This window comes from Sminthopsis crassicaudata, chromosome 1, assembly GCF_048593235.1.
Source record: "Sminthopsis crassicaudata isolate SCR6 chromosome 1, ASM4859323v1, whole genome shotgun sequence".
Taxonomy (NCBI): Eukaryota; Metazoa; Chordata; class Mammalia; order Dasyuromorphia; family Dasyuridae; genus Sminthopsis; species Sminthopsis crassicaudata.
In genome coordinates this window covers 77,754,847-77,776,959 of record NC_133617.1, presented here as the reverse complement: position 1 = coordinate 77,776,959, position 22,113 = coordinate 77,754,847, and the positions used below count along the sequence as shown (strand labels likewise).

At 34.1% G+C, this 22,113-nt stretch overlaps 1 protein-coding gene across 2 annotated transcripts; it reads right to left on the bottom strand.

Moving 5' to 3' along the window:
* Positions 1-722: 722 nt before the first annotated feature.
* LOC141540156 (leucine-rich repeat-containing protein 14-like) lies at positions 723-16,393 on the bottom strand. 2 transcript variants are annotated; one of them, XM_074263850.1, is made up of 4 exons: positions 16,275-16,393; positions 6,479-6,883; positions 2,384-2,986; positions 723-1,613 (listed from the first exon to the last, which is right to left on the bottom strand). In XM_074263850.1, the coding sequence occupies exons 2-4, from the start codon at positions 6,835-6,837 to the stop codon at positions 1,052-1,054; spliced, it is 1,524 nt and encodes a 507-aa protein (XP_074119951.1). In that variant the 5' UTR covers positions 6,838-6,883; positions 16,275-16,393; the 3' UTR covers positions 723-1,051. The 2 variants fall into 2 exon arrangements, with proteins under 2 accessions (XP_074119951.1, XP_074119961.1); XM_074263860.1 differs by lacking the exon at positions 16,275-16,393 and having other exon boundaries at positions 6,479-6,645; positions 6,753-6,886.
* Positions 16,394-22,113: the final 5,720 nt, after the last annotated feature.

The following is a 22,113-nucleotide window of genomic DNA, read 5'->3' as shown; positions in this document are numbered from 1 at the left end:
GATGGTCATGAATATAATCTCTCCTATTATATATATGTATATATATATATATATATATACACACACACACACACACACACACACATATTATATATATATTTTAATGGAAATTTATTGTTACATGTTCTGCTGGGGACATGACAGCTTTGTTTTGTTTTACTTTCCTTTTCTGTCTTTTTGATTTGTTTTTTCTTATTTTGTATTTAGCTTTAAGTTAATTATAAAAAACACCACTAGAGTGAATAGGAATCAATGGAACATATCTTAAAAAGATGAGTATTTATCTAAAACTAAGAGCAAGCACTATCTGTAAAGGAAATCAACTTTAACTCTAATATTATTAGAAAGGTTTCAAGCAAGTATGTCCATTATGACCATTACTATTAAATATTGTTCTAGAAATGCTATTTACAACAATAAGGCAAGTAAAATAAATATAAGGAGCAAGGAAACAAAATTATCACTCTTTGCAGATATAACATACTTAGAGAATCCTATAGCATTATAACTAAAGACTAGTTAAAATAATTAATAACTTCAGCAAAGTTTCAGGATATCAAATAAGCTCACAAATCATCAGCATTTTTATATACTCCCAAAGACCAGCTGTAAGAAAAAGGGAAATTTCATTTAAAATAATTGTCTCCATAAAAATATATCTATAGCTATTTTATTTGTTTGTATTAGGCTCAAATTCTATATATAGAATATAAAAACAATACTTTAAAATACAAATTTATTTAAAATGATAAATAAGAACATGGAAAGCTATGAAAGGTTTTTTTTTTTAAAAGAGATAATGAGAATGATGATATATATTATATCCAACTTGAGATTAAAAATAGTAATTAAACATTTGTGTCTTAGTTGTCTGTAAATCCCTTTTGCTCTTTGTTAAATACTATGGGTTTATATGAGATTTATTCTTTATTTTTGTACATTTAAGTATCTTTCATAGCTAAAATTATATTAAAATTTTTCTTAAAAATGAGAAAATGAACCATCATTATCATGGAACTATGTGATTCTCCCCATTCCTGTTAATCCACTATTACAGGTCAAAATAGTCACTCAAATCAAAGTTAAACCTTGTAGCGAACTCAAGGGTAAAGTCTCCTCTACTGATTAGTATCTGCTTCATTTTCGTTATTACTTTGGAAGTCATTTCCACGTTCATGTAAGATCCCAGTAATCTAGGAAGAGACTGGGGCAGATTCTGGCAACAATCCAGGAATACTGGGAGGGACATTAATTTTAAATTGGGCAGTTTGTGATGGGATGACTCCAGGAAAATGAAAATACTCTTGCTAGATAGTGGATTGTCACTCAGACCAAGATGGGAGAGCCTGGAACAGGAATATAGATAAGGCAAAGTTGCATAAAAGTCATTGTCCTTGATCCTACACATTGCCACATTCAGCCACTTCAGTGATTTTGAGGCTGACTTTAGAAGTTCCAGGAAGATGTCTAGTTGTTGTACTATTATGTCATTGTCTGTAAGATCCAGCTTTATGAGATGGGTGCTATGGTGACTCCGGGCCAGATAAGTTAGGTCTTTCTTTGTCAAAGAACAGGAAGATAGGTGAAGGCTCTCCAGGGGGTACTGTAGACTTCTGAAAATAAAATAAAAAATAAAGATGTCTTATGCACTGAAACCCAGAGATCCAATGGAAGTGAATTCCACAAAAGCCTAAATGATTCCTGTGCTCAGAAAACTAGCAGTAGTACAGAAGAGGTTGCATAGGAACATGGAACTCGCACTAAAGTATGTGAATGTTTATGATGTGAAGTTTAATGATCATATAGGAAAGGAGGAAATCAGATTAGACCAGATCTCTAGAACCTATTAAGTATTCTGGCAGACCTACTTGATATTTCTGGGGAGCATAGGTATAAAAGAAAAAGTATCTACAACTTGGATATGTAATGGGCAATCATCACTAGAATTTTACTTTCATCTGAAGTAGTCAAAGAAGGATTGAACATTATATATATATAAAAATAGAGTTTAGTAAAAAAAATTAATACAATAAAAATATAACACTATAAACTATATAAGGAAGCAGGGGCTCTAATACAGACTAGACAAACAAATTCAACTTTAAATATAGAGATTAGCTTGTCACAAGAGAAGAAATAGGTAAGAAAAGAAATGGAAAAACTGAGTATTACAGGTCTGAATAAAGGAAAGAAAAAAATGTGTGTGTTGTGTGTGTGTGTGTGTGTGTGTATAGCAGATCACCTGTGAGTTTTACCTCATATCCATCAAATGGGCAAAAGATGATCAAACAGATAAATAATAATAGTAGGAAGGGAGGTGGAAATAGAAACACAGCAATATATACTCAATGAGCTATTGAGGCTTTTGCACAGTCCCACTTACCCAAGCAGATTCTTCACCTGGTCTGAAAGACAAACCCTCGGCAAACCAATCTCTTTGAGCCATCTAAATTTTCTCAGCTCTGCAGCTAGAAGCTCAGCATGGGTATTTAGCAGAGGCTCCAAGTACAATACCTTATTTATATTAAGAGCCAGTCTAAAGCTCTGAAAGTTTTGGAAGGTTGTGAAATGTGACATTAGGCACACGATATACTCAAAGGTCATAAAGCAATGACTTATGTCTACACGGCGGAGTTCCAGAGGATCCAAAATAGGGAGGAATCTTAACATATCACGAAAAGACATAAAAGTCATGTAGAAATCTCTGCACTTAAGGTGGAGAGGGCTGTTGGTGTTTTCTTGGAGAAGTTCCTTCAGCATGTCCGCAGAGGGAGGGCACAAGATGAGATCCACCCTGAGAGTCACACTTGCTTCTGCTGGAAAAGTTACTGAGGATGCTGCTGCCACCTGGGGACTTGACTGGCTTTGTAGGCCAGAGCTGTAGATTTGGGCTTGCCTTATTGATCTGACCCACAACCTTATGAGTTTTAAATTACAAGTAATACCAGTATCATGTAATCCTGTCATATCCAGCTGCTTTAATCTCCTATATCAAGGACAAAAAAAAAAAGTTACAATCTGGCCCAAAAATTCTTATTGAGTTCTGCTCATCCTTTTGAAAGGAGGACCAGGTGGGTACAAAATACCATCCTTTTTTGAGTTCCACTCATGAAAAGATCACCAAACAGAGGAATCAGCTGGGTTGTAGTCACTGATGTCATACCTGTTTGAAAGACTGAGAAATTTTATTTAATCCCATAAGTCATTTGCCCCATGGACACTTTTTGACAGAATGGATTTTACTCTACTATAGACTTCTCCACTTCCACAATGGAGATGGATGCTAAAGGCTGACATGAATTGAAAAATAATTACAACTCTGCATTTCTCCATTTGACCTATCCTGACAGATATTTGTGGCAGAGTAGAAAGTGTAGGATCCAAGGTCAGGAAAACCTGGGGTGAATTCCTTTCTCTTAGGGATACTAACTAGGAAATGCAAGTAACTCTTCAGTGTTCCAAGAAGCTCCCTAAGACTATGGGTAGCAGAGAAATTGCCAATAAGTATTGCCATGGGACTTAATTCAACACACACACACACACACACACACACACACACACACACACACACACACACACACACACACACATTTCTTAATTACATATCAAGCACCTAACTCTTATTGCCTTAGGCTATCCAAGACCACAGAACTGTTTGTTTTCCCCACCCCCCCACCCCCAGACTAAGGACTTGACTCCTCCAATTTTGAGTCTTGTAGACATCTGAAAGTCTATCAGAGCAGAGCCACACTACTTGTCAGGAAGCCAGGAAATTAAGAACAGGACCAGATTCAAAAACTTTCAACTGTCTTCTTCAGTGGATTTTTTGCACTTGTCTGAATTCTTTTCCCAATGGTTAGCCTATTTCCACAATCTCTCACTTTACTCATACAAATGTTCACTTGCTCGTTTCAAATTTTCAGTTGTTTACTCTCTCAATTCCAATTACTTTGCAAAACATGCCACTCTTTATAATACACTTCTTTACTGACTTTTGTAAAATATCTTTCCCATAAGTAATATGCTTTTACAAATCTCCTAGCTCTTTCAATTTTCTGACACTCATTAAAATCCTGATTTACTAGTCTTTGTTGGAAAAAGTTTAAAGGCTCCTTATTTTCCATTGATATATTTCTACTTTGATCATTTAGAAACCACTCCTCCTTTGAGATTCATTTTACCCAAAATGATCATCTATGCTAGATCTTGAATATTATCTGCTGATCAGTAGACATTGTCCTTCCCACTCTAGTTTTATATTAGAAAACATGTTGAAAATCTCAGTCTATTTGGTCACTTACTTACTCTGAGGCTTTACCTTAACTACACTCAGAATAACTGTCATTACCTCTGTTTCCACTTTCTTGATTATGAATTCTAAAAGTTCAATTTCTAAATCACAATCTCCCATCATTCCATCTCTCCTTTTACTTGTAAAATCCTAAGCTTTAGGTATGCTGGAGCCAGCTCAAACCAGGAGAATCAATTATAACATTTTCATGTTAGAATTTACACCTCAGAAATTGGCAATTGCTTCAAATAAAAGTTTCATTTTTAAAAAAAGTCATCTAGTCTTTGGATAATGATGGAGAAAATATAAATTTAAAAGCACATTGTACATATTGATTTTTTTTCCCTATCGAGTCAGATGTTAAACATTTGCTAAAATTTTCAGGTCTTTCTATCTAGAGATATTATTCATTTGCAGTAATTATTCACATACCCCAATGAGCTAATTAAAAGGTAAATCAAAATATTAATTGTGGTATTTTTTGTGATAGCCAAGAACTAGAAACCATCACTTGGAGAATGACTTAACAAATTGTGGTACATAAATGTATTGAAATATTACCAGACTATTAAAAAATACCACTAACAGGTAGACAAGCATGCAAAGATGTAGATGAACTGAAACAAAGCCAAGTAAGTAGAGTCAAGAAACTTATTAAATGACTCCAGTTCAATTGTAAATTTAAAAAATGAACAGCAGAAAACAAACAAAAAAAAAAGATTGCTCTGAAAATTTGATTTCATTTGAACTAGACCTTCATTGCTGCATAGGAATGACTTATTTCTTAAAATACTCCCATTAGTTTACTCCCCCACCTGGAAAAAGGTAGCCTCCAGCATGAGGCCTTCTCAATGTTAGCTTCATTTCTACCTTAAAGAAAAAAATATTGCCTTGTATGTACTTCAGTGTACATATCATCATTCTTACAAAATATAAACTTTTTGTTGGTAAAGATTATTTTTCTTTGGAATTTTTATCCATAGTATTTCATACAATATATGATAGGGAAAGTGACCAGACTGATGAAGTAGCTAATATAGGGAATTCAATATATTTTCAATATTGGAAACACTCTCTACTATAGCACCACATTTTCCACAAATTCTAGGGAAGAAATTACTTGGAACCCTGAGAGCTTCAGTTCCTTTCCCATTCAGTAGTCTTAGAGATGGGCCTTGACCCAGGTGTTTCTGGCTCCAAGGCCAAATCTATATTTGCTATCTTTATTGCTTAGTTTCAATTGGCTGGAAGTCATCTATAATTTGTTGTGTGGTTTTCGTTACCACAATTCCACTTGGTTTATAGCTCATTTCCCAGTCTTCTCAACTCTTTGAACACATCTCTCTCTCTTTTGTCTCCCTATCTCCTGTTATATAATCTCTAGGTTAGGTCAAGCTAATAGAACTGTTTTAATAACTTCTGAATTTGTCTCCCTGCTTCTAGAGTATCTTCACTCCAAAGCATCCTCCATATCGTTTTCAAATTTATATTCCTAAAAAGTAAATCTCATATTACTTCCCTACTCAATCTGGGGGCTCCAGTTCCTCTAGTGCTAAGATTAAAAAAAACAACAACCCTTAAATTGACATTTAAGTCTTCTCCAATATAATTTCAATTTCTCTTTCTAGTTATATTTATTTAATAGATATACATTATACACTGTTGTAGTCAACCTGGCCTTATAGTAGCTGTTTCCTTCCTTCTGAACTGAGCCTTTTCAGAACTGGTCTCTATGATAGATTTTTATATCATCACTAGTAGCTTTTTTCAAAGTCTTAAAGATATAATTTCTTACTGCTCAGATGATGCAATGATTTTTAAATTCTTATTTTTCTAGAAATGTGTTTAATTCTATATTTTATTTTTTGCTAGTCTTTATGATAAATGTATCAAACATTGACAGAAGCACATTAAAATTTCCTACTAATCTTTTGCTGTAATTTCTTGAAGTTCAATTAATTTTACCTTAGTGAATTTAGATGCTCAAAGTTCTATTCACTAATTCTTACTGGTGGTCTTTTCCCATCCCACTGTAGCTAGTGTTCTCCCCATCTTGAAATTGCTTTTTATTAAGTAATATGAATTTGTGCTATCCCCATTCTCCCTTTGAATCCCCAATCTGGCATCTTTGCATATGTTAGGATACCTGGAAAACTTTTACCCTATTCTGAGAAATTAAGGACAAACCTGTATGGAAGCTGCTGTGAACCATCCATGATTACGTTTCTTATATAACTGATCACTCCTGAGAGGATGGCATCAATTTTATTTTTGCGTAATTCATCAGGTGTCAGTATCCCTATACATTCTGGACACTTTTTGTAAGACCAAGAACAGTGCCGACACATCTGCAGCTGGAACAGAAATTTAAGTTCTGGGTAAGGCCACATCTTCACCAGCTCACACAGCAGTTGAGTCTTATTTTTTCTGAAAGCCAACTTGAATAGAATACCAAACATACTCTGTGGCATAGATTCCAACATTTTACACGTAGCCTCCTCATCTTGGACCAGTTGCTCAGCACTTAGAAAAGTCAGAGAATACATGGCTTGTATTAGGGGATCTGGGATCCAAACAAAGAATTGCCAATATCTGCAAAGGGGGAGAAGTCATAAAATTGAGAATTAGTCCTAAGTACTTAATAGTGCTAGCCCCCTTTTTCTTTTTCTTTTTTTTTCCCTGAGGCTGGGGTTAAGTGTCTGAGATCAGATTTGAACAGGGGTCCTCCTGAATTCAGGGCTGGTGCTCTATCCACTGTGCCACCTAGCTGCCCCAGCCCCCTTTTTTCAATCCCACTCATCAACTCCATGAAACTATAGCATCTGTCTTTTCAACAGTCATCAGTATTCAATTGACTAGCCTTTTTTTGGCAAAGCAATTGGAATTAAGTGACTTGTTCAGGATCACACAGTTAATAAGTATCCTGACTCTGGAGCTGGTGATCTCCTACTGCACTACTCAACTGTCCTGATAAGCCATTTTTGGAGAGTATTATACATATTAAAGTCACGAGCTATCTTTACCCCTTCATTATTTCCACTGATGCTGACTTATAATTAATTTCTTCCAATACCTTCTGTAGATTACATATTGCCAAGCTCTTTCATCTCTCCACCTTCTAGACTATTTTCTCCAAGTGAGCCATGATTTTTCTTCTAGGACATTTGACCAGTAGAGATCTTGTTAGGCATGTCACAGTGATGACTTATAACAGGCATCTATGTTTGCACTATTCTCAACATCCAATCTCCTTGATCTTTTCATTTGAGCATCTAGTCCATGCTTGATAAGGTTATATTGTTTACCCAAAAGAGAATTCCTATCCTCAAGGAGCTTCTAATTGACAAATGGAGAGGCTGCTTCTTCATAGTTTATAATATGCCATGACATTCAAGTGTAACCATCGACTGTTCTGAATAGGAAGAGTTTGAGACAATTTGAAATCCAGCATTCAGAATAATCACAATAAAAGGGAAAGATTCAGAAAATGAATGATAGGAAATGATAGGTAGGAGTTGGGGAAAAGGAAGAAAGTAAAGACTGAAATTACCAAAGATTTCAGAAGATGAAAATGCAAAATACCTATAGCAAAAAAAAGTATCAATACAAGGAATTAATGTTCTTTAGATCTACTGAAGGAGTTCAGTTACCTATGAGTAAAACTTGCTAAACAAAGGAAAATGATCTAAATTTATTGAAACGAAGGACTCTGAAATTTGAGGACATGAAAAAAAACATGTTGTTTCTGAGTGGTTTTTGCAAAGGAAAGAAGAGTATGAGAGTAGAATTTATGGCCTTCACATCAAAAATGGTGAGCAGAATAAAAAAAACTGGAATTTGCAATTATAAGTCTCAAAGAAACAGAGATAATGCATTGGCAATACAAGTACACAAAATGAGAAAAGGAAATTATTATTAAAAGGAAATATTGTCACTATGCAAGAGAAAACAGTGATTTTGAAGAAAGTATAGACAGCTCAGCAATGTAGCTATCCAAGACAATTCTCATAGATTGGGATGGAAAATACCATTCATTTCCACAGGGAAAACTATAAAGACAATGTGGATTAAAGCATACCATTTTCACCTTTTTTTTTTTTTTTTTTTTTGCTTTTTCTTTCTTGTGGGTTTTTCCTTTTTTGTTTGAATTTTTCTTTCACAACATATATCTTTAAAATAATTGCATATGTATAACTTATATCAGATTGTTTGCTGTCTTGGGGATGGAGGAGGTAAGGGAAAAAATTTAGAACCTTAAAATCTTATAGAACGAATGTTGAAAACTATCTTTAAATGTAATTGGGAAAGTAAAATACCAACTTTCATAGGTGAGGGAGACCTAATTCTTCCATTTCCTACTAGACAACATGCCCCCTAATGATCTTCCACCTTCACAATAACCTATCATTTCCTGCTTCTTCATAGCCAGCATCATTGGTGAGAAAGCCTCAGACAATGGGACTACTGGGGAAGTCCATCCTATGGGAGTAGGCAGACCAAATGCCTACAATCTTCACAGAAATTTTGCCATTTCAAGATTAATTTCCTTGGGCAGGACCTGTTATGCATAATGTATTACTTAAGGAAAGTCTAGTAAAGGCCAGAATGAGTATCTTCCATCTTCCCCAAGGCAGCCATTTCCATTTGTCCCATCACAAGGCATCTTTCTCCTCCTCTGGAAGACTCTATCTCCCACATGGGAGGTGGAAAATCTCTAGTGTCAAAAAGCCAATCCTCCCTTCCACCTTTGGCTATATATCTCTTGCTCTGCCTTATTTTTTTTGGTATAGAAGCCTTCTGCTCAAAGATGAGCATTCTCATCTGTTCATATCCCATATTTCAATGATTCTGAAGTCCCGAACATCATGATCCAAACCCCTTTACCACCCAATTCCTCATTCCTACCATCCTCAACCACCTACCTCTAAGTTTCATCTTAAATTCATCCAGCCCTTCTTACATCCTGGAATGTGTGTTCCATAAATTTATCTTCATCTTAAAACTACTCCCCTTTCGTTCCTTGGATCTACTAGCTCTTATTAAGACCTGAATTTCTCTAATAACAGTCTCCCTGACCTTTTCTTTTCCTTCACTCATTCTCTTCAAATCACTCTAGTCAAGGTGAGAATTCCATTGACACTTCAAAGTTCTCCCTTTTCTTTTTTGACTCAAACTTTTTCTGATTTTTTTCTTATTTATAAATGTCACCCAATAAATAATAAAATTCTAGTAACTTGTCTATATAGTCCCCAGGTCACTCCTCTTTCTTTCTTAATCAAGTTAAAACCTGGTTTATATATTTTTTTCTCCTTCCCAACTGCTGCCATTATACTAGGGTCTTTGGCATATATATTGATTCTCTCATCAGTATCCTAACCACTCAGTTCCTCACTACTCACTTTTTGTAACTACTCTACCCTATCTTATTTATACACAAAAAATGGTCATATCCTTGATCCTTTCCATCATCCACAAATGTGCTATCTTCATGTTCAAAGATTCTGAACTCTATCTTTTTTATGTCATTCAACTCTTTCTACATACCCCATCAAGACCTCTAATCTTTTGGCCCTTTAATTCTCTTCCAGGACAAATCCCTGAATTTTCTTGTCCCTCCTCTTTTCATTTCTATAGTCTCCTGCACTCTTGAATCTCTAGTCCCCCATTATATTATTATTATTATTATTACATTAGCAGTTATGTCCAGTTGGAAATTCAAATACTGATTTAGTATTTTATATATTATTCTGTAATTATTTTGTCTGATATTGTCTCTGACAAGAAATATTCAAAATTCAATAGTCTTCTCTCAGATGCTAAAACTTTACAGTCTCTATTGAGCATTTTAATGAAAAATTCTGGGATAATTTTAGAGACTTAATACTATCATGAATCATTTTAGTCTTAATTCATCGTTGGCTCAGTTCCACTGTAAGATCATAAGTTTCCTTGGCACAAAGTATTTTTTTTACAGTGGAACTGAGCCAACGATGAATTAAGACTAAAATGTTTCATGATAGTATTAAGTCTCTAAAATTATCCCAGAATCTTAAGCTCCTGAGAAACTTCATGATATCTGCTTGCTATCCTTGAGAGGAGACAAGCTGACCTTGATCCCACCTTAGCCTCATTCTTGCCAATTAAATATGGGTCTTATCTCATTCCCAAGTACCAATGAGTATACTACCCCTAGTCCTCTATCAATAGCCCCAGAATGTCGCTGGGTCCACAAAGCATTCCTTTAAGGCAGACAGGACTAGTCTTGTCCCACATATGTGTAAATCCCACTTAATGTAACCAACATATTTCTTCACCCCCATTCACTGCCAACATTACAATAAATATTTTTCTTCATTAATTTCTTCACCTACTCTGTTTTGTTCTTTGTTCTAATCTTATAAAAAGTATTTACCCTGTATACCTCAGAGTCTTTAAGTTAAAGTTGAGGCAGAGTCATTGACCCATTCTTTTGGCAGGCAATACCCCTCTTATCTTGCTTAGACAAAATGTATCTATTTATCTTGGTAGAGTTTTGTTGGCAATTTTAGCCAGGTCTCACCCTTGGATCTCATCTACCATTTATCTATCATCTTGTTTACACATTTCTTTTTAAATCAAAGTGAAAGAAATACATAACTGTTCTGAGTCCCCTACAAATTTAGGTTGTACAAACTAACCTGGGTCCTCGCTCCTGCTAACCAATACTTTTATGCCTCTTTTATTAATTATCCATCCTCCACAGCTACTCTTCCAAAATTTTTCATTTTTTTAAAGTTCTGATTTCTACTCTACAATGTCTTTCAGCTGCAAACATTACCTCATTTCACAGGGAAAAAAATTGAGGCCATTTACTCATGAACTACCTCTTCTTTATCACTCAGATGCCTTCTGTTACTTTCTCTTCCTTTACCCCTGTTTAATAATCCTTCTACTTAAAGATGTGATCTCATTCTTTCTGTCCTTCAATAGGTTCTCCTTTCTGCCATTCCTACTCACTTGTTTTCACTATCTCCCTTACTATTGCATCATTTCTACCTACAAATATGTAAGTCTTCCCTGTCCTCAAAAATCCTCACTCAATCTTTCCATACTGTGGTCCTATATCTATTCTGATCTTTGAAGCTAAAATCCTTGAAAAGACTATATAATAGGTTCCTCCACTGTTTCTCCTTTCACTCTGTTCTTAACCCTTTACAAACTCGCTTCTGACCTTATCATTCCACTGAAACCACTCCCCCCAAAGTTACTAGAGATATTTTAGTTGCCATTGAACTTTTCCCAATAATCCTTGACCTCTCTGCAGCCTTTGATATTGGGAAGCAATCTCCCTTCCTTGATACTCTCTTTCCTCTAATTTTTTTTTCCAGGACACAATTCTCTCTGACCTGTCTTTTCCTTATTTTTCCTTTCCTTGCTCCCCTTCCACATGTGTCTCTAAAGATTCTGTTCTGTGATTTTTTTTCTCCCTGTATACTATTTCACTCTATGATCTCATTTGCTCCTATGTAATTACCATTGTCATGCTGATGATTCTCAAATCTATGTTCTCACATCACCAATTGCCTTTCAACTATTTTCTCTCTATTGCTACTACCAACTTCTCCTTTAACCACAATGAATAAATATTCTCTTCTCTCTTAAGATTCTCTCAATCTACATCTAATTCTCAATCAAAATGTGGTTTTTGTCTTCCAGATAACTTTTCTTTAACCAATGAACTGAATGCCTAGTTCAAAGTTTCTCTCCTCCTCAACTTCTACCCTCATATGAGAGAACTTCAACATTCATAATGATGCTGAATATCTAATTACTCCTCCTCCCACCTCAGCTATTAGAGAGAAATTATAGCCAGTGTTGGAAAGAATGACTAGGAAGGATGTGTTTTGAGGCAGAAACAAAATGTCAGTGAAAAATCAGAATATGGAATAAGGGGAAAGAAAAAAAAAAAGAAAAAGAAAAGAAAAACCCAGATTCAAAGATTAAAAGAAGTTTGCTGCTTGTGGAAGAGGATTTCAGAGAGTACATTAGAAGGTATGGATAGCTTTAGAGTGGGACTTTTTGGAGGGCAGTTAGCTTGAGGGGAAAGAAAATAAGATCAGGGAATGAACAGGATTTTCTCTCCTTATACATGAAAAAATAGGAGATGAATACAGGATGGAATATAATTTCTCTTCTTCAGCATGGAGCCTAAAGACTAAGCATTGAGGCCCTGTGTAATGGAATTGCGCTTAACTTCCACCTGCCCCATGCACACTCTCCCCCAAGCCCCTCCAGGTTCATGGGATCTAGGTAGTCTGGCACAAAGTACTGTTTTCTCTCAATTCCAAAGGCAAGATATTGGTGTGCTATTATTTTTCTTTTGTGCTATTGTTTTTCTTTTCTTCCTGGTGGAAAAAAATGAGCCAGTATGCTTGACAAAATAAAATCATATTCTGCTCCCTTTCCTCAAAGCCAAAAGGCTAGTATGCAATAGGATGGTGTTTCTTGTCCTCCTAGATGAAGCTGCAGTCCAGGAAGGAAACTAACAGGGGTTCTCAAACTATAGCCTGCGGGCCACTGAGGACGTTTATGCGGCCTCAGGGTTATGGCAAATGGGCTGAGGAGCGGAGACAGTGTGAGTTTTTGTTTTTACTATAGTCCTGCCCTCTAGCAGTCTGAGGGACAGTGAACTGGCCTCTATTTAAACAGTTTGAGGATCACTGCAAAAGTTCTCAATGGCTTATGTATATACTGCGGCAAAATATGGTAGACTGATTCTTCTTAACAAATTTTTCTTATGTGACATACAGAATATCATTAATTATGCAAAGATTGTGGTACTGTTTGATATAAAACATTATAAGCTTATTAACTTTGAAATACCAACACAAGATTAAGAAACTCTGGAATATAAATTCATCTGAGCAATTGAAAGAGTTGTATGATGATATAGTGCTAACATTCTAATAGAAGCAGTAACACGTAGCCCTCTTCAAAGTCTATAATGAATTGAAAGAAAGAAAGAAAATGTAGGCAAAAAATCAGGAATGACAAAAAACATAGCACTATTGTTGGAAGAAAGGAGTATGCACAAGAAGAGTATAAACACATGGAGGAAAAGTTGAAGATTGGTGATACAGATGAATGTAATTTGTGGAAGGGGATATCACATAAGGGTTGATATATAAATATATATATATATATATATATATATATATATATATATATATATATATAAACATATATATATATAATATATAAATAAATTCATCAGGGAAACAAGGAATGATAATTAGGCTTTAGAGTGAAGATTTATTAGGTATAGATCAAGAGCAAATAAGCCAAAGTTTCAGATTCTGATGGAGGAATTAGGAAAACTAGGAATTACAGTGTAGCAGGTAATTCCCACGAATTGGGCAATGGCAGCACAAACTGTGGTATTTTGATATAATAGAATATTATCATATAGTAAGAAAGGAGAGAAAATACAATTGCACAGAATTCTAGATAAGCTGGATTTCAGAATGTCAAGCATATCCAAGAGAATAATTTATGCAAAAATAAAACTTTTTCAAAACAAACACTTTAAAAAGACTTAGGAACTCTAGTAAACTCAAAGAATAACTCAATTACTATAGAACCTATACTGCAAAAAGAGAAATACATTTTTGGACATAGCCACTTGATGAGTTTGCTTTGTTTGACTTGTTTTTGTTGTTACAATGTTGGGTTTTTTTCTTCCCATTTTCCCCTCAAAAGCAACAGTAGGAATATTAGTAATACTGACCAAAAAAGTGTGGAATCAAAATATTGCCAACTACCTTCAGAATGAGGGAGTTCCAGGGTTCCCCAGTTGATTTGGACTCCCCCAGAGAGGATAATTTTTACAACTACATTGTATTTCAAAGGAGATTACCTTAATAGGATGCTGAACCTAAAAACCCAATCTGACTGGTCTATAGTTATGGATTCTGAGAGTCATATGGGTACTGCAGGACAATAGAATGAATCAAGCATCTAGTAAGACATCTGAAATACTACTTTTATCTTTTTGTGATAACATGGTATTGATATAATCTTGTTTTATTTTACCATGTTTTTTGCTTCTGAATCTTTTCCTTTATTTCCTTATTTTCCTTTAATTTCTTTAATGGTAGAGAAACACATAACTATGCTATGCTCAGTATCCAATTTGTATATTGACCAATTAGAGAGACTGTGGGGAGACCTTGGACATGTCATAAATATGTTACAATTTAGAAAATTTTCTGCAATTCTGTATCGTGAAGCATAATGAATCAACATGAGAGAGACTGCTTTGACATTACCCTCCTCTGAGAATGAATCTGGGTCCCATGTAATACAGAGCAGGATCCCTTTATGGGATGATGGGCTGAAGTCCAAAAAAGACTCTGCCAAGAACTTGGATGCGACTAAAACATTGTTATGATACTCAATGTATTTGTTTAAGTAGAAATAAAAACCAAGCAACTTTAGCTTATTATACTTATTTTAAAATAGCCTTATTAACCTGGAATCTATAAAATAATTTGACACTGATAATTATGTTTCAATATAAATGCTTTCCTTGATAATCCCATGTGTTGCATATTTTAAAACATTATCTTGAGGTACGTACTTTTCTGAACTCTCAAGTGAAAAAACCAAACTCCTTATTTATAGGGGGGAAAAGTAAAGGGATATGTTTTTTCTTTCCATAGACAAAGTCCCTTTCAAGCTAACTATGTATTTCTTTACCTATGTGCATGAATATTTTTCTCCACTTTCACAATCAACTATGAAGTCAGGACTCTTCCTTCTTTTGTCAACTTTATATTCCCAATGGCTAGCTTAGTACCTAGCACATGGTGGATACTTTTAAAATGTTTGTAAGGTTAAATTCATCTTTGTTTTTCTCACGTCTTGGGAGCGTCTGCTCTCATGGTTTTTCCAGGGTTTATAATTGTAATTAAAAAAATAAAATGGTAAGGATATCAAAGATTTAATACCAATCATCCAAATGCATCTATTCTTTTGGACTTGCTCTACATACTATACTGGTCTAGAAACCCTTCTAAATTTTTTCTCTAAGCTTCCCATTCTTAAAATCCCTAAATTCAAATACAGTCTGAGAAATGTCATGGAAGTTATCACTATCAAATAAGCCAGCCTGGTACAGAACAAAGAACTTTGCCCTTTATATCAGAGCTCAGACACTTTCAACATCTGAAACTTTGGATAGCTTTCTAAGTCTGTTTGTCTTTCTATGAAATCAAAGATAGCAATATTTCTACCTTGCAGGGTGGCTGGTGGAAGGAAATTTCTAATATTTAAAGCAATATATACAAGTGTGCTACTATGATAATTAAGTGGGAATAGTCCTGGAAAGTCTGAGAAGACTGAATGTCTTTTGGCCTTTCCTATTCAATCCTAGGCCAGCTTGGTGGTACCAGGGTAGAGCACTGGGCCTGCCATTTTGCCAATACACTCCCCCAAGAAAGGCTTACAAAGAGTTGGACACAATTAAAAATGACTAAACAATAATAAATAATTCAAATCTAACTTATTTTCCTCTTAACCCAAACATCATGTTTCCAGTCATATGGACCACCCCTTCTTGCAGTCCTCAGCCTAAACCCTCTTGGTAATTTAACAGCCTCCTAATCCTTTTTCAAAGAATTTTAAAGAGCTACAGGGACTATCAACTCCAGCTATTTCAAAATAGAAACCTAGGTACAAAGAACAAAAGGGTTTGTCCAAACTTAGTAATAAGACCATAATTGAATTAAAATACCTCAATATCTCCCTCTTCTTAATGCCTCTCTTTACTTCAGTTCGTCTTTCCTCCCTCTACCAAAAGCATGAACCTCACATTTAGCAGAGGCTCTGTGGAGAAACTTGGTGTGGAACCAAGGTATAACCTTCTGAGCAAGACTGCTGCTACCCTTGAATATGCAAATTCTACTACCTTTGTATTTGAGACCACCTCCAACCAGCTACTTACCTGATGTTTTCTTGGGAAATATTCTGGCAATAACGTGTAATGGTCAGTTAGAACACATATGCAACTAGATATTACTTAAGAACAAGCTAAACTCGGTTTGTTCTGGGGCCCATTTAATTTATACTTCTGTTATACTAAAACACCTGTGCCCAGGTTCCTTGTTAAGCACAGATGCTAGAGAGATTACAGATGCTTTTACTTTATCACACAGATTAGTTGACCTAAATATTTAATTGTTGACTTTTTCCTTCAGTAGTTGAAGGAGAAGCATTTTGGCAAGAATTGCTAGATGCCTGGAGTCCCTTAAGGAGAGATGAAAAATTTCTTTACAACCAGTTCAGAAGGATCTATGTACTCCCCAGAACCAAGTATATTAATTGGGAAGATTATTTTCCTCTATTTCCATTCATACATTTCTTGCTATGTTTCCTTTAATTCCTCCTATCCTTAGTTACTTACAAACCAATAATATTTTATTGTGGTTATTCAAAATGATTTCTTTGGCTATTTTACAAGCCATGTTCCTTAATTCTACTTCTCCTAGCCATTTCTTCCTATTTCCCTGAATTCTGCTATAAATATTCTGGTGTATATAAGATATTTCATTCTGTCATGCATAATCATCAGTGGGACCATTGGTCAGAAGCTTTGCATTTTTTGGTTATATTCCTCTCAAAATTTATTTCCAGAACAGATAGTTTAATTCAGAATTATACATTTCTAATAAAATCTCTATTACTGTATCTATGTATAGAAAGATAAATAGCTAGGACACTAGCTTGACAGACAGATAATACTTTGGTTTATGAGGAACTTCCATCAAAACAAGCTGCCAGGTAGTATAAGTATCATCATTCCAGTTTTAGAGAAGTTAGAAACTGAGGTTTAGAGAATTAATCTGACTTGTCCAAGTCTACCCAGTAAGAAGGGAAAAAGCTGGAAGGAAAGTCCAGGCATACATTTTTCCCCTCACTTTATGATGGTGCCAGGTATTGTGCTAATTGTTGCACTAAATGCAATTAAGTCTGAAGATTATAAGGTCTTGACAGATCTTTCTGAAAGAATATAGTGGAAAAACTAGAAATAGAACAATGGCAAACACAAACTATAATCCTGTAAAAAGAAAAATAAATCAGAACAAATAAACAAAATTTAATTGTGAAATTGTAGTTTTATGTGGGCTAAATCACATTCAGCCATAGATACATGCAGGAGGTGTGAAGAAAGGCAAAAGATAATCCTTGCTCTTGTAGAGCTTATAGTCTGACATGAGTAGAGAGTAAAGAGAAAAACAACATTATAAAAACAAGCTACATGTAGGATCAACTGTAAATAATCAATACAAGGAAGGTGCTAAAGTTTAAAAAATTAGCTTTAGAATCCATCAATTCTCTCTTTGGAGATGAATGCCATTTTTCATCATGGGTCTTTTGGAATTTTCTTGGATCATTTTCTTGATTAGAGTAGCTAAGTCTTTCACATTTGATCATTTTTACAATATTGTTGTTATTGTGTACAATGTTTTCTTGGTACTGCTCACTTCACTTTGCATCACTTCATATAAATCTTCCCACGTGTTTCTGAAACCCTTCTGTTCATTTTTCATTATAGCACAATAGTTATATCCATTATATTTGTATTATATTATATCTGTAAAAGGAACTTGAAGAGGTAATGACAATATGGTCTAGTATCATTGCCAAGAAAACCCCAAGTGGGGTCAAAAAGAGTTGAATATGATTTAATTGACTGAATAATAATAATAATAACAAGATTCCATCAGAATCACGTACCATAACTTATTCAGCCAATTTCCATCTGATGATCATTCCCTCAAGTTTTAATACTTTGTTATCACAAAGAGCTGTTGTGAATATTTTTGTACATATAGGTTCTGGTTTTTTGTTTGATCATGTTGGGATACAGATCTAATAGTTATATGACTTGGTCAATGGATAGACATAGTATTATTGCCTTTCAAATTATTCTTCAGAATGGTTGGAGCAGTTCAAAACTCTTCCAGTGATAAATTAATATCTCAACTTTTCCGTATCCCCTGCAGCATTTACCATATTTCTATTCTATGTTAGTCAACTTTATAGGGATAATGTGGCATGAAAGTGTTTTTTAAAATTTGTATTTCTATAATCAATAGAGATTTAGATTATTTCTTATGTGATTATAGTTTAATTTTGTTTTTTCTGCATTTTTTTTTCATGCAAAATCATGGCTTAGTTCCTTCTACATTTGAGAAATAACACCTTTATGAGAGAAATAATCTTTTTATTATTTTTTTATTTTTAAATTTTTTTTAATTTTATAATTATAAATTTTTTTGACAGTATATATGCATGAGTAAATTTTTTATAACATTATCCCTTGTATTCTTTTTCCAAATTTTCCCCTCCCTCCCTTTACTCCCTCTCCTAGATGACAGGCAATCCCATACATTTTACATGTGTTACAGTATAACCTAGATACAATATATGTGTGTAAATCCAATTTTCTTGTTGCACGTTGAGTATTAGATTCCGAAGGTATAAGTAACCTGGCTAGATAGACAGTAGTGCTAACAATTTACATTCATTACCCAGTGTTCCTTCTCTGGGTGTAGTTGTTTCTGTCCATCATTGATCAACTGGAAGTGAATTGGATCTTCTTTATGTTGAAGATACCCACTTCCATCAGAATAGATCTTCATACAGCATTGTTGTTAAAGTGTACAGCGATCTTCTGGTTCTGTTCATTTCACTCAGCATCAGTTCATGTAAGTCTCTCCAAACCTTTCTGAATTCATCCTGCTGGTAATTTCTTACAGAGCAATAATATTCCATAACCTTCACATACTATAATTTACCCAACCATTCTCCAATTGATGGACATCCATTCATCTTCCAGTTTCTAGCCACTACGAAAAGGGCTGCCCCAAACATTTTGGCACATACAGGTCCCTTTCCCCTCTTTAGTATTTCTTTGGGATATAAGCCCAGTAGTAGCACTGCTGGATCAAAGGGTATGCACAGTTTGATAACTTTTTGGGCAGAAATAATCTTTAAAAATGTTTTTTTCCAGATTTTTTTTCCTCTTCCAGTTTTGGTTGTTTTGTAGTTTTACTTATGGAAAATCTTTTTTTAACTAATCAAAATCATCCAGTTTCCTTCCTTTGATCCCTTTTCTTTCTTATTTGGTCATGAATTCTTATCTAAGAGTTGTTTTTGTGGGGAAAGAACTGGTAAATCTTTGCTTTATTTGATTAGGAAAAGGAAAGGAAAAAAACAAATCACCAGCATCAGAAATGAAAAGGGTGAACTTACTACCAATGAAAAAGAAATTAAAGCAATAATTAGAAGCTATTTTGCCCAACTGTTGTATGCTAACAAATCTGATAATATAATTGAAATGGATGAATATTTACAAAAAATAAATTGCTCAGATTAATAAAAAAAGGAAATTAAATACTTAAATAAGTTCATTTTAGAAAAAGAAATTGAACAAAACCATCAATGAACTCCCTTAGAAAAAAATCTCCAGGATCAGATGGATTTACAAGTGAATTCTACCAAACATTTAAAGAACAATAATTTCCAATACTATATAAACTATTTGGAAAAATAGATAAAGAAGTCATGCCAAAATCTTTCTATGATACAAATATGCTATTGATACCTCAACCAGAAAGAGCCAAAACAGAGAAAGAAAATTACAGACCAATCTCCCTAATGAATATTGATACAAAAATTTTAAATAAAATATTACCAAAGAGATTACAGCAGTTTATCATCAAGATAATACACTATGATTAAGTGGGATTTATACAGGAAATGCAGAACTGGCCAGCATCAGGAAAACTAATACAATAATTGAACTTATCAATTAAAAAAACAACAGAAATCATATGATAATCTTAATAGATACAGAAAAAGCTTTTGACAAAATATAGCACCCATTCCTAATAAAAACACTACAGAGCATAGGGATAAAGGGAGCTTTCCTTAAAGTAATAAGCAATATCTATCTAAAACCAGCAGCAAATATTATTTGTAATGGAGAGAAGCTGGAAGCATTCCCAATAAGATCAGGGGCAAAAAAAGGATGCCCATTATCACGACTATTATTCAATATTGTATTTAAAATGTTGGCTTTGGCAATAAGAAAAGAAAAAGAAATGAAATGAATTAAAATAGGCAATGAGGAGATAAAACGATCACTCTTTGCAGATGATATGATGGCATACTTAGAAATCCTAGAGAATAATCCAAAAACCTAATTAAAACAATTAACAGCTTTAATAAAATTGCAGTATGTAAAATAAAGCCACACAAATCATCAGCATTTCTATATATTACTAACAAAGCCTAGAGGAAAGAGATAGAAAGATAAATTCCATTTAAAATAACCATAAAACAAATAAAATATTTGGGTATTTGCCTGCCAAGACAAACCCAAGAACTTTATGAACACAATTACAAAACACTTTTCACACAAATAAAGTCAGATCTAAATAAATGGAAAAACTTCAATTGTTCATTGGTAGATTGAGCTAATATAACAAAAATAAATAATTAAATAATTGAAAAATAATAAAAATTCTGCCTAAATTGCTCTGCTTATTTACTGCCGGAGCAATCAAACTGCCAAAAAATTATTTTATAGAACTTGAAAAAAATAACAAAATTCATCTGGAAAAACAAAAGGTCAAGGATATCAAGAAAATTAATGAGAAAATAAAAAGATGGTCGCTTTGTACCAAATCTAAAATTATATTCTAAAGCAGCAATTATCAAAACTATTTAGTACTAGCTAAGAAATATAGAAGTGGATCAATGGAATAGATTATATAAACACAATACAATGATCAAGGCCTATAGTAATCTAGTATTTGATAAACCCCAAAACTCCAAAATTCCAGATTCTAGAATAAGAGCTCACTATTTCCTGGGAAAACTGGAAAATAATGTCAGAAACTCAGTATAAACCTACATCTCTCATCCCATACCAAAATAAGGTCAAAATGGGGACATGATTTAGTCATAAAAGATTATGCCATAAATAAATTAAGAAAGCAAGAGATAATTTACCTTCAAATCTTTGGGATTGCCAAAGAATAACTAAAGAATATTATGAAAGGCAAAATAGACAACTTAAATTACATTAAATTTAAAAAGTTTTGCACAAAACCAACACAAACAAAATTAAAATGGAAGCACAAAAAATTAAAAATTTAAAAAGAGGAAGCACAAAGCTGGGAAAAAAAATTTTCCCCCTGAGGCAGTTGGGGTTAAGTGACTTGCCCAGGGTCACACAGCTAGGAAGTGTTAAGTGTCTGAGGTCAAATTTGAACTCAGGTCCTCCTGACTTAAGGGCTGCTCGGAAAAAAAAAAAAAAATTAACAGCCAGTGTTCCCGATAAAGGCCTCATTTCTAAAACCTATAAATATATAAATTTCTAAAATAAGTAAAGAATTGTGTCAAATTTATTAGAATACAAATCATTCCCCACTTGAAAAATGGTCAAAGGATATAAACAGACAATTTTCAGATGAAGAAATTAAAGCTATCTATCGTCATATGAAAAAATGTTCTAAGTTATTATTATAACTTTGAGCTACCACTTCACACCTTTCAGATTGACTAAGATGACAAGAAAATATAAATGATGGGGATGTGAGAACACTGACACAGATGCATTGTTGGAGTTGTGAAATGATCCAACCATTCTGGAGAGCAATTTGGAACTATGCCCAAAGGGTTATAAAATTGTGCATACCCTTTGACCCAACAGTGCTATTATGGAATCTGTAATCCAAAGAAATCATAAAGGAGGTGGAAATATCCACATG